At 36.7% G+C, this 14,394-nt stretch overlaps 1 protein-coding gene across 2 annotated transcripts in view; it reads left to right on the forward strand.

Moving 5' to 3' along the window:
• The window catches only part of SNTG1 (syntrophin gamma 1), a 336,705-nt gene that overhangs the window by 174,366 nt on the left and 147,945 nt on the right, over positions 1-14,394 (forward strand). For both annotated transcript variants that reach the window (XM_010401190.4, XM_039549083.1), the window contains exons 2-3: positions 351-405; positions 10,940-11,074. In XM_010401190.4, coding sequence (XP_010399492.1) covers positions 379-405; positions 10,940-11,074 — 162 coding nt within the window. In that variant the 5' untranslated portion in view covers positions 351-378. The remainder of the gene's footprint in view (positions 1-350; positions 406-10,939; positions 11,075-14,394) is intronic.

A 14,394-nucleotide genomic window follows, 5' to 3' on the forward strand; every position in this document is an offset into this window, starting at 1 on the left:
GTTACTTTTGAGTATACTCTTACTTTTGAAACAAAAATTGAAAAACACACAAAAAAAGAAATTTACACTTGCAATAAGAAATGTTTGACTGTCCTGTGAAAGGGAGGAGGTGGTGGGAACCTAAGCATTCTTTTGATTCTATTCAGTGAAACCAGGTTGTGTACTTTATAAGAACCAGGAACAACTTCTAACATCTTCCTAATCCTGTTGCAACTTTGATCATTTCTCCTTTTAAGCAATGGCTATAACTGGACCTAGCAAAGAAAAGTGCAATTGCTCGTCTCAGACAGATAACTTTTATGTTTTGCTATATCTTTTTCATTCTAATGAAATCTTTCTCTCCATTTTAGACAAATATCACTTGCTGTGTCATAGCACATGGATTTCAGGACTGCCTGTGAAGAGGTAGGATCAGATTTTTTTTTCAAACAATAGTAGAATGAAAATCAATGAACTTTTTATATATAATCCTTTTTATATGCCAGATACTTTTTTTTTTACCCTTTTTTTTTCCTTCCCCTGAAATTTTAGGAATGATATAATCAAATGTAAGTTATTCAGCTGATCACTTCATGGTGGCAGATGGACTTTGTAGTAGAAGATGAAAGAATTTGCACAGGTGTATTCATCACTAGACCTCACCTCTGTTCCCATTTACCTCTTTAGGCACAATGAGGTGCAGGTACTTATGTTTTGTGTGAGCTTTGCTCTTCTTGAAGTGTTTACATCTGAAAGCCTGTGCATGAAGAAAAACATCAATGGAGTCAGGAATCTGTTTGGTGCTTCTCAGCAGAATCAAGGGGGAAATGCAGAAGTATGGGAAAAAGGTAGGGGGGAAGGGGAGCTGTGAGGATGACCAAAATGAAAAGCATTTAGTGAGGTAAAAGAGTAATTTTTGCCTAGAGTTATTTTCATAATATCAATACAAAGTACTTCAATCTCCCTCCACTAGAGATAAGGGAAGTGCTTTCTGTGTTCATACTAATTTGCCTTAAAGAAAGCAAATAAAATGTATTTGCAGACATTAGCAAGGGCATCTTATTTACTCCATGATTGTCTATGAACAATTGTTTTAATGTGATTTTAACAACTTCAGCAATTGAGACACAGTGAGAACCGTTTGCAGCAAATTATATAATGATGTTAATGCATTATTATAATTTAAAAATCATGGCAATTACCTGTACACTGAAAACCACAAACAGCATTTATGAAGTTAGGACTGAAAACAAGAAAACTGGCTAGAACTTTAAGTATGACCATGATCCTGTGAAAAAATAGAAATGAAGGGATGGGAACAGCACTAAAAGCAAGAACTAACTGCAGCTAAAACCAATTGTGACTTGAGAATCAGTTGGAATAAATTAGGGGAGAAGAGAAAATAAGCAGACTAAAAGAATATTAAATCATGACAGCATTCTGAAAGTAGTAGTAGGGTCAAAAGCTAATATTGAAGTGAAGCTTGCCTTTGGGAAAGAATTCTGTGATGTTTTTCCAGGGTGGTATGTGTCAGGCTCTAATACCTCAGAAGATATAAACAGTATAAATTCTATAGCAGTATATCTCAGATTATTTGCATGGAAGAAAGCATTCTTACTGGTTTTGAGGTTTGGCTTTTTGGATAGAGTATTTTCAGTTGGAAGGGGCCTGCAGTGATCATCTAGTCCAACTTAACTGCTTCGTGGCTGACCAAGAGTTAAAGCATGTTATTCAGGGTGTTTTGATTTTGGTTTTATTAATAACATCTCTTTTTGAATGCATTTATTCAGGAAAAGAGGAAGATACATATTATTTTCATAGTATTTTATGTTGTTATTCTTTAAACTCTATAGACTACTTATTGGCGATTAACTTCACTCTGTATCTAGTTTCTAATGGGGCCATTGATTACAAATTTAGGTCTTTAAAAATCAGCTGATTTGTTGGAGCTACCATGGTAAACAAGGGAAGGAGAGGATGATTCCACCCACCCTAAAGAAACTCCATAATCTGGAGACCGCAAAGAAGATCCTTTAACTAGGATTTAAATAAAATTAAATGAGGTGGATTCAACCCCAGTTTATATGCTTTGTGTAAAATGGGGTTTTTGCCACAGAATCACTGGTGTCACTTCCAAGACTATGGTCTATCTCTTTCCTCCCAAAAAGACATTAATAAAATACAGATTTTCAACCTACTTTCATCAAATGCCTGTGTCTAAATAAATAACCAGCAACCTTATGCTTGCACAGAGCATAATTTTTAACTAAAACCTTAACACTATCATTGCAATGCATCATCCTCTTTGGTTTTTGTTTGGGGGAAAATACAGTGAGCTGGATCTGAAAGCCCAGGAGAAAGGAGGCTGCTGCAGCTCTGTATGCCCAGGTCCAGACGGCTGTGAGGGTGAAGACACACACAGGGGTGGAGCACACATATACACTACATGTATCCATATATATATATATTTATGTATGTGATGGGCCACACAGATCCCATACCAACACACAGAGCACTCACAGACAGCTCCAACACCCTCATCCTGTTCCCCTCTCTGGCTGAGCAGGATTGAGGTCCACTCATGAGAGTATATGTATATGTATATGTATATGTATATGTATATGTATCTACATTGTGGGTGCCTCCAGCAGTGGGGCTGAGACAGTTTGCCCAGTGTGCCCAGCAGCTATTCCTGAATCCCAGTGTCCATAGGTTGGGCTTGGGTCATGGCTGGACAAACACTCTGACTATAAAACTGCATGTGACCAGTCCCTCTTTTTCTCCCTTAACCCTCTATTTTCATGTACTCTTGCCCCCCACAAAACACTGAATCCCTTCCTCTGCCCTTGGTTCCTTCCCTAAACATCCCATAATAGGTCCTGTGCAATCCAAAACTGCATCCCATCGTGGGTCCCATGCTCCCAGGCACTGACCTCCACTTACTCCAAGAGGTACTATGGCATTTTCTTACCATAATGGGTTTCACACTCAGACACTGGAGCTGAAGCTGTCCCAGGACAGCCAGGCAGGGGACTCAGACTGGTTGTCCCTTACTGAGTCCATAATTTGGGTTCCCATCTGCCATTGTGGTCCTGTGGTCCTTTGAGCTTGTGGTAATGGACTTTCAATGGGCTGCTGGAACTGGGCGGAGTGTTGCATGGACTTTGAATCTGACCCATCCAAGTATTAATTAATTAATTACTTGATGAAATGTTTCACTTGAGGTCAGTATAAGGTGTAATAATCCATTCTGTCAGGTATTTCAAGTCCCAATATATACCTTTCAGCTATTACTCCTAATAAAATTTTCTTAATACCTTAAAATTTGCCAGATTTGTCACCAAAACTTCATCTGGTACTTGAGCTTCTTAGGAAAGTGACGGTAGTGGCTAAGGAAAAGACCATTGTGGCACTACACCCTTAATTAGCCTGTGGTTCTATTCCATCTTGGCACATCTTTGGCACTAGTTTAGTCACTTCAAGCCACAAACATTTTGCTGACATTTTACTTATTTAACTATTGACACAAAAGATAAAGTAGCTGTAGGCTTTGCTCCATGTATTTTTGTTTAATTGGTTCTCTAGTCAGTGCATGTAAAACTTTCAGGCTTCTATCCCCTCCATCCCCTATTGTATCAAATTCTCAATCATACTACATATGTGGGAAAAATATCTCTAGTCTTCTATGTCAGAATATTTACCAAGAAGTTTTTGATAATGGCGATAAAAGCTTTTGTGAAGCATCTCGACTGTTTGGTCTTCCTCTTCCCCTTCTCATTTTCTTTCATCTCCATATCCCAGTGCTGTAGCCACTACACTGCAGAAGAACTGAGATTGTTCTCCCAAACTGGTGAATGCAGCTCAGATTCTTGTTGGTACTTCCATCCTTACTAATGGCAGTAAATGGTTTGAGCTGAGTTCCAATTAGCATAAAACCAACATTTTCCACATAGATGCACTGGGGCTAAAGGATGTTTTTCATGGTGTGCATGACATATTCAATTTTTTTTCCTTAAATGACTTTTCATCCTAAGTAACTGCTGCTCTAGTGCACTGGAGGTCTCTGAGGGAACCTTAGGTCTTTCATAATACTGATGCTTTCATGCATCCCTAAGTTCTTCTAGTGTCTACTAGAGGGATTTGGTTTGATGTTTGGACCCTGAAATGGTCTTGTCTCCTTGTAGGTACCTGCATGTGCACTTCGTGCCTAAGTTCCTACTGCAGATCTGGTTGGAGCAGTCAGTTATTTTAATGAGAGGTTAAACACATATATGTAGACAGGTAGCATTTTTTTTCAATCCCAAAGTGATTTCTATGATCCTAATGATTATTTTCTCCCCCAAACATCTTATGTTTAGGCTGTGCTGCTTGCCAAGGCATCTTGAAGTAGTTTTATTCTGCAAGAGAATACCTTCCATGCTAGGCAATTCAAATGGCACTACAAAAAGAAGGCGATCTTACACACATTTTTTAAGGGAAACTACCTGGTATCTGAAGAGAGGATTTTTTTTTTTTTTTGTGTCTGGCTTCTCTGCTTGCCACTTTGGGAAGTTTTTCACTGTTTCATATTTGATTATTCAGTATTCTGTGCTCTTTCCCCTCACTGATCAGCAAATGTGTCCATTTTGTTGGTTCTTATATTTAACAATTTCTAAACCGTAAGACTATCCAGCTCCTCTTTTACCCTTTATCCTGAGCTTTCTGAACTTTACAAGAGCATAAATCATAGAGTCACTGGGTTCTTAAAACACTCTCCTGTATGTACTTGACCTTATTCTATATTCTGAAAACTATCTCTTGGAAGATAACCTCAGTCTCTGACATAATACTGTCCTCTACAGTGAAAGTATCCTTCTGTTGAAATTGAAGACTTGGGATGATGATAATGCATTAGAACATTTTCCCCTGTAATTTCTTTTTTTTTTAAGTTCATATTTTCCATGTACTTTATGAACAAGCTGCATGAGCAGCTTTCTAACTTTTCTAACTTTTGAAATGTCATTCTTTACTTCTAATAGCTTGGCTTCCCTGCCCCCCCCCTCCCCCAATATAACATCAAACTTATTTAAGTTAATAAATTCCCAGTTCATTTTCATGCTTGCACTCTATTCACGTGTTTTCACAGTACTGTCCATTTGAAGGATTAATTTGAATTGGTAAACTGTTTGTCTTCTGCTTTATGAATCCTGTAAATATTCTTGTAGACTTCACAAACTTTATAATTTGATAGGTTCTGTTATTCAAAGGTGTAGGGACCTCTATTTCAACATCCATCTAGTTGGGGGGGTTTTTTGCCTGCAACAAAACGTGTTTTAAATTTTAAGCCATTTTTAACTTCCTCATGAATTTCTTCCCTAAATCTTGTTATATACTTTTATGGTCTGTTTCTAGTCACCTTTATGCAATTTTCTGATTTACACACTTCAGACTAAGCTGCTGTTTTCCTTTGTTTATAAATCCCATTAAATAGCAATACTGAGATTTCTAATACCGTGGGTTTCTAGGATTTTTCTTAAATGAAGCTTCAGCTCATGATTTATTCTCAATATCACAACATGGAAAATGACTGGTAAATTACAATGTATGTGAGAATGTCATATAATAAGTGAAGTAAATTTGAAGAAACATACATGTTCTCACAACAGCCTTCAATTTCATGTTATCTTACCTCTTAGGCTCAACTTCATAGTCACAGTAAGCTCATTGGCAATTCAGACATCAAAGTGGCATCCTTACAGTGTCACAAAAAGAAAATTTTTGCTCTAAAATAGTACCTTAGCTTAGTAAGAAGCTCATATATATACATATCCCTATAAATATATATATATATTTCAAATGTCTAATTTATATTTGGTATTGCAGAATGTATGAAACAAGGACTTTCTCTATAAGACTTCATTCTTTCAATAACATCACTTAGAAAGAATACCACAACAAATACTTACCTGGCAAATACCTGACAAATCAAAGTAAAATAAGTTCAAGTCCAAATTCAGAATTTCTCTGCAGTTCTTTCAGACTGGAGTGTAAAATTCATATGCAGGAATGGACTTGCTGTCTTTTGGATTGGAAAATGTTGGTATCTGATTGAAGAGGCTCTGAATGACAAGCTGAACACATCCCTGTGTGTCTGGGCTGCATTCCAATTTTTTGACAGTATAAGTGTTTTTCACTTAAGCTAGCAATATCTCCACAGAATGTTTAGCTGGACTGTTTAAAAAACATCCTCTATATGGTTCTGACACATATTCCTGCCTCTTGAATCCACTGCTATTACCTCCTTAAATCCATTGCCATTACCTCCTTAAACCTCTGATTCAATTTCCTTTTTTAGTATTATACCTACGATTATGAAGCAGGGACAGGCATATCTCCAAATACTCAGAGGTCAGCCTCAGTTCAAATAAGCATCCAAAAGGGTAGATATTAATCTGAAGGAGCTAGGTACACATTTAAGGCAGTTTTGCAACCCATACCCCTTACTGCTATCATGTTCTTGATAGTGGAAATAAATTTCAGGGCTTAAAACAAAATTGCAGAGGCTTACTTTATTTTAGGACTAACAGTCAAAGTAGAAACTAAAAATCCAGGTCACCTTGCATAGAAAATGTGCTGAGATTTTTTTTTTCCTTTTCTTTTCTTCCACTTGTTCGTGGACTAAACTATTCTGGGATATCTGTTGAAGTCTTCCTGCTGATATGAAACTAGGAGAAGCGAAGCTAAGCAAATTGGTTTATTACTGTAGGGCCAAAGACAGATAAAGTAGCATAAAGGAAAAGATATAGCCATGTCTTGAAAATTAATGACAAGTATTTAAAATTGCCTGAAATACTGAAAAAGTCTCTTCCAGAACAAAACAAGGGAAATGTTTTAGAATTTCTTTTTCCTTGTCATAAATGACAAGAAAAACCAAAGACATAAAATGAAAAAAAAACAAAAATTCTTCAGCAGAAAATCTGCCAGCAACCTTTTTTAGGCCAGATAAATTAAAAAAATATTTCTGTTGGAAATTCTGCAGGAAATTGATATTTAAATGAACAGGTAACTTAAATGATGTTTCTCCTCCAGTATTTATTTTGGTATGTGTTTTGTATATACTCTGCTGCTAGCATAAATGTATGAACTGTAGTTTTTATGTGTATTTCCTCTGAAATTAATTCTTAAATATTTGTGATGGCCATTTAACAAATGTGAAATGTTGGGTTTGGTATGTAAGCACTTCTAAATTCCTTTTAGGAAAGGAATCTTTAGGCCAGATCTCTTACACAGCCTGCATAGATAATGTGCTGTAAGTCAGGGTATAATTTTTAAGTGGCCTTTTTTCACTGCCTTGTTGCTAATAATGATCAGAGTGTGACCATATTCTTGGGAGAAGCAGTCTGCTTTAAGGGCTCTGCCAACCTGTGCTGTTCTCTGATAGTGACCTGAAGCAGAAGGTTCACCACAGACTGGTGTGGCAAAGCAAAGGGAGATCAGTTTTCAGCCCCTCTTGTAATTATATTAGTTCAGGAACTGTAAGCAGTTCCAAGGACATCAGCTCTTGCCACATCAGTGTTCTGATCTAACTCAGCTTAAAACAGTGTTGAATGAAATGACAGAGGCAGCCTTGTGCAGATGCAACATTCACTGCATCTGTTACTTAGGTACCACTACCTTCTTTCATCATTGCTTTTGCTTGAAGCCACAGGTTCTTCTCCCATATGGAAACTCTTTCCTTTTCACCTCTTTACAATGCTTCCATATGCATTCCTTAAACACACCTCCTCCGCTTCATAAAAATGTACAACTTCAAACACTCAGTTTTCTTCCCATCTTTGCAACAGGAGCCCAGCTCTATAAGTAAGATGATGTTCTTGGCAATTTGGGCTCAGTCAAGGTGTATTGGCCTAACAAACTGTTACCAGCCGGACTCTGCTTCTCTCTGCACATCTGCTGTGAGGTGTTGCACTGCAGTGCAACACATTTGAGCACAAGGGGATGCCTTGCATGGCCTTGCACGTGGCCCAGCAGCTCAGCCAATGTGCTGCACGTGTCTTTTTGCTGTAAGACAGGAGTAGGGCTCAGCCCTCTGCCAATGACATGCAGAAGGCTTGAAGGGAAAAATTTTAGCACAGCCTCACATGGACTCTCTTAAAAATTGGTATCAGGAACAAAAGCTAACATCAGTCTTAGCTCTGCATTCCCACACCTCACACACACATACACACATACATGCACGCCATAAAGGCTCTTCAAACGTAAGAGAGGGCAGGGCTATAGGCTAGACAGCTGATCAGAATAATTTTGCTGGGGCCACGTGAATAAAAAATGTTGATGTGCGTGACAATTTACATGAAAGTATATATACAGGTTGTCTTCCCTAATTTCCAGCTCTGGAACATGAACTCATATCTTTATTTGACTCATTTTATGGAATACTTTGAAAGGGGTGGGTGAGAGCAGCAAGAAAGAGGTTTCAACAGACAAAAATGGAACAATTAAATTCCAGTCTTTGTTCTCAAGGTCTTCTTTTGAAGTTACCTAATGAAACTCAACTACATTCTTCTCCTTTAAATGGTTGTTAATGCTGCTCTCAGGTAGGAGAGGGAAGGAGGTAGTATAATTGAAGATTTAATTTTGAACTGTATTGTAAACTAGCTTTCATAAAACCCAACAGCAAGAAAGTGGTTCATTACATTTTAGAATGTCTGATGTAAATAAGGTCCCTGAGTGTGTGTGATCACTCTTTCCAAGGTCCAAAATATTTTGCTGCTCCCAAGCTTGATTTGCTTGTTCAGCCTGAATAAGCTCAGCTCACATGCATTTAGAAACTGACTTGAATTTTAATTTTATTCTAATGTCTAATTGTGCCTGCTGTGGTTGCCTCTAATTCCTATGAAGTAGCCCCTCACCTTTTGCAGAAAGACTCTGGAGATTTTATAAGGTTATTAACCAAATCAGAAATGTGCAATCAAGTAAGGCAGAGTTACTATACCCAGTGTATGAGAGGCAGAATTTGTTCTATTGCCAGTTATCCAGGGAGGAGGAAAGGCATGTTGCAAACTTTGCTGTAGGGGAAAGGCATTTTGTAAGTGTTAGCCCCTTTATTTGACCATAGTTATTTAAAATCCACATTGTTCAACTTTCATTGCCACTTACTGCTTACTTCACAACTCCAAGGAGAGAGGAGGAATCTTAGTGTGTAAAGAAGTTCCAAGGACATAACCACTCTTCATTTTAATATTGTAACATTTTGTGTATATGAGAGGGAATTTTTCAGTGGGACTTGAAAACCTGACTCCTTCCGTGATCCGTTTGTCTGTGCACGTCCATCAGTTTCTCTCTCATCCCATTAAAAAAAACCCCAAAAAATACACCTTAATATCAGAAAAATGGTGCAGGGTGACTGTTGACCAGAGGTTCGACTGACCTCAGTGTGAGTTCAGTGCATGGAGCTCTTCATTTTTCTCTTCTTCTTACCTAGTTTAAAAATAATAAAAGCAATGTCAGAGCCAATTTCAAAGTCATGGCTGAGTTATACACATTTGTTCCTGGCATTCGAGGAAAAACAATTTCCAAAGTTTGAGTGCTGATTATGGAGCAGAAGTGACAGAACAGTTTGTCAGTGGAGAACATTATATAGAGCTATTTAAAGATTGTCCTCGACCTTTCCACCTCTTTTAAAGCCTCCTGAGAGAGATTTAAACTTCTCTTTTGCCAGTGGCCTACTGTCAGTTCCATATTTGTGTTTGTTCTCTCCATGCTATGGATGTAAGAGCACATTGTGGGAAGATCTTCCAAATCCTCTTTTAGACTCTTGTCTGAGAAAGAGCCCTCAGATTCAGCCAGGTCAACCTTGGCACTTAAAGTTCAGAGAAATACTTTTCTTTCCTTGATCTCCTCTTAAGCCAACTTTTTACAGATGGTGGATTGAAATCTGACCTCTACGAAGACCGTGAAAGTTTTGTTATTGTCACTGATGAGTCCAAGGTTTTAAATATTTTTATACGTGGGTTTTCTTCTGAGATACATGTGTGTATATATCCATAACTATATCTATATCTGTGTATCTAAATAAATACTGTAAATACTTATACCAGTAAAATACTTGTAAAGCTAAGTTTTTAGATTATTTGTAAGCAGATTTCTCATATTAAAAAAATGCTCTACCAATAGGAATTTTGTCCACTGATTAAGTGTTACAAAGAATCCTATTTTCAACATCACCTTCAGAGAAAATTAAATTCTGATGGTACTTTCTGTAATTCTGGTGGTAATTCTGATGTGCCAACTTTTTCAGTGCTCACCCTCTCATGTATAATGCCCCAAAAGATAGTACAAGTAGGTACTACCACAAAGGCACTGTTAATAGCTGAAAAATCTTTTATTATATACTGAAGAATCCTACAGAATTCCTGATCTTTAGTCATAAATGTAAAATACAGAAATGGAGCAAGAACTAAGTTACTACAGGGAGTTGTAGTCTTTGATTTATTTTCTCTTATTCTTAGCTCAGCATCCTCATTTGAAAAGGAACATAAAAAAGTTATGACTGGGTTCTTGTAGCTGCTGGTACTCACATCTGGCTAGTTTGGAGGTGTCATTGCATGTGTTTCTGTGTCAAAAATGGTGTAATATGTGGAGGATCAGCTTTTATTTCACATCCAAGTGGGGTGTTATCATTTAATGAAAAGGTGGAAAGTAAGAGCACAGCTGATTTGAAGCAATTTGAAAGGAGTTTCACAAAATCATCATGGGTGAAATAGCACCTGATTGCAAAATCTGCCTTTACTATTTACTACTGTAACATTTGTTCTCTCATAGTCTAAACACAGTAAATACAGTGATCACTGAAAATAGTTTTGGGTATTTGTTAAAATTTTTATGGTGACTGTACCTTTCTGATTCAAAATACCACTGCTAACAATGCTAGGTGCTAACTGAAAAACCCTGTTTTTTTTCTTTATTCCTTCCTTTGAAGACAAAGACAGGGGTTTGTTTGCTGCAGGATGGTAACCAGGAGCCTTTCAAAGTGCGACTGCACTTAGCCAAAGATATTTTGATGATCCAGGAGCAGGATGTGATCTGTGTGTCTGGTGAGCCTTTCTATTCTGGTGTAAGTAGTTTTTATTTCCTCTTTAAGATGTTCTTTACAAAGAAAAAGTGCTGTGTGGGTGCATACACACATATGTATGCATTTACTCCCATGGACAGGTTAACACTAAAGTGTATTTAATATGTTTCTTTTGTGAGTAAACATTAGCAATAATAATTTAAGAAGCAGCAATAAGGTAATAAGTTATATGCACGACTGCAGTACTGTTTCTCTTCATTCACCCTTGGGTACTGGAGCCATTGAGGAATGACACAAGCAGTGGTTTTTGCAGGGAGTACAGATATCTCAATGTACTTGTGTATCTGAGTATTGTCTGTGGAGTTGATAAGATACTTATGGCAGGGATTTGTTGGTGGAGGAGTTATCTTTTATCCTCTGTTTCTTGGCTTCCTTCCTATGGTAGGGATGCCTTTTCCTGGTCTTAAAATCAAAAATCAAACATGGTTAGAAGGGAAAAAGAGGTTTTACCTCGGTATTTATTTTAAGGATCCTTAGGTGCACCACGTCCAGGTGGAATGTGCCAAAATGCACACCATAATGCCCACCCACGATAGATCCAGGTATAACATTACAGGTCTTACTAATTAGCATATCTATCAAAATTCCCCAGTGAGAGGCTCGAGTGAGCCCCCCCTCCCCAAGGAACCTTCCCCTGGATGGTTCTATCTCAGTTTACAAAATGTGTTCTGGAGAGGACCTTGGGGTCTGGGGCATTTTGATCCCCAACTACAAAACTTCTAAGACATTAAGTCTCCTAGCTTCACAAATAAGTCTAAGAATGTAGGCTAAAAACCACTAAGAATACAAAAGCTATAAAAGGTATATAGAAGGGATATAAAAGAAAAGGCAAAAAATTATCATGGCATCAGTAGCACGCACTACAGGAATGCTGTGAGGGTCACTAGTGTTAACAGCATATCATTTTAACAGAGGTGGGTTTATCTATTACTGTTTTTACATGACATGTCAGATTCCTTATTTAAGCATCATATTGAATTTTTTGCCTGAGAAGCTACAATTATTTGGGAGATCTGTAAAATTTTATATAGAATAATATTGTAAGGTTCAGAACTATTGTAATGCAAAGTTTTTATTTAATATTATTAGATATGTACAAAAATAATAGAAAACATTTAGTATTCATTTCTACAGACATTTTTATAGATACTGTAATTATATTTTGTAGAGATTTTTAAGATTTATGTGTAACTATCATAAATATTCTGGTCTCCCTTTGAGCTAAATAAAATTATCATAGAATTTTGTGTTAAATCTTGTGAGGCATAGTAGTGTGATATCTGTTTATGCAAATTTTTTGTGAATGCTATTAAGTCTTTTTTAATATTAAATTGCTGCTGTTGCCACATATTTGCATCTCTAAATACAAGTACAATAAAAAGATACAAAGACCAAACAAAAAATAAATTGGTACAATGTTAGCAGGGCAAAAAGTGTGAAAGATTAATGAAAAAATGTTTGAAATTATCCATCTCATGATTATGATTATCTCAAGGTGAATTCTTTGGAGCTTTTCTCTGAAACAAGAGGAGCACACTGCCTACAGTCTCTATAGAGTCTAGGTTTATTTGAATGACAAATCTGACATTATCTTCTGACTGTTTCATGCTGAACAAGTGCAGTTTACTAATACGGGTCTGTGTCCTTTATATGGAATATAGATGCTACTTTTACTAGCAGACCCCACTGTTCCTCAAGAGACAGGACATCCAGCAGCCAGGATAGAAATAAGTTATGAGTTCAAGCTCAAGCTGTAGTTCTTCAATTAGCATCATACACTGTGGCACCACTATTCCACCAACACCGTTCTGGCATTATTTAGTAAAAGATTTTATCACTCAGAAATGTGACTTTCATTATTCTGCTGTAATATCTGTAAAGTCCTGCTGAACTTATTATTTAAATGTCTTCATGAAATGCATATTTATATTTTTTCCCTTTTCACAGTAAGGCTTTGTCTTACAGTTTTTCTCTCCTCAGTTTTGCAAAGGCTCTGTAGAAAATAATGGCTTATTTGCTTCCCCAGTTAAACTCCCCTATATTATTTGCATATTCAATGCATAACTCATTAACTGATTGATATTAGTGTGTTGATGCTTTTTCCTGGAAGTTTCATTGTTAGACTAGTGACTTTTGAGCACTTTACCCTGATTTCCTTTGGGATTAAGACTAGGTTTTGCAGCACTAGGTTCATTCCAACTAAGGATGATTGACATTTCACAGACATTTAGCTGTCCTTTTGTCACATGTAATTTGAATAATCTGAAATCATGTGCTTTGATTGTATCCTATAATCAAACAAGTCCTACAGGTTTTGTTCTGGTTTTTTTTCTATTTTTTCTCATTTTTATTCCTGATTTATTAGGCTTAATTTTTTTTGTTTGTTTTTCTAGTGTTATGTTTTGTTTGGTTGATTTTGTTTTGTTCTTTCTGTCATTCTAGATAACTGACTGCATTTATCTTTTTTTTACCTGAATTCTACAATGCAAGGGTTTTCATTAGCAACTGACACTGAATGCCTCAGAGAATAAACTCATAAAGCAAAAAAATAAAACTTTTAACTGAGGAACAATAGTATTGTTAAATTTTACAGACAAGTAGCAACAGAAAAAGTAATTTTTAATCTGTTTAAATAAATAATCTTCAAATAATTTCATTATAAGGTTTTGCTTTATCACTGCTGCTCTGGTATGGAACGAAAGGCTATTACTGTGTTTCTGGTTCAGAACAGTATCTCTTCTGTTTGTTGAGTCTGAATCAATTTGCATGCTCCTCTGTGTCGGACAGACTTTAAACAGGCACTTAACGTTCCAGCAGCATCCAGATCTGCATCCTGCGGAATAATCTAAATAAAGTCAATGGCTCCTTAGGAATGAAGTGCTGTTTAATGTGAGTGTATGGGATAAGGACCTAGTTCTTAATTTGGAACACTTCCTTTTGGTGTTAAACAGTTCTAGTTTCCAAAACTAAAGAGGTGCAAAGAAACCTTGTTTCTTCTTTCATTGTATACAGTTTGAAGCAAGAAAATATAGTGCATGAAAGATAATAAGAAAAATAAACAGTGTTATACACTAAAAAAAGAAAGCATCTGTTTCTTTAGTGGGCTGAAAAAAAATGATAGCATTAGTGAGGGTCCTGCAGCAATTGTACCTACGACAATTCCATACAGTATCAACCATCATTCAAATGATCATGGAGTACAGTTGCATCAATAAGTATTAAAGAGATTATTGTGTGTACAATAAGAAAGACTTGCTTTCCAAGAGGAAGAAATATAGCAGGTTCAGCATTATGCTGCTAGC

The sequence above is a fragment of the Corvus cornix genome, chromosome 2, assembly GCF_000738735.6.
Source record: "Corvus cornix cornix isolate S_Up_H32 chromosome 2, ASM73873v5, whole genome shotgun sequence".
Classification (NCBI taxonomy): domain Eukaryota; kingdom Metazoa; phylum Chordata; class Aves; order Passeriformes; family Corvidae; genus Corvus; species Corvus cornix.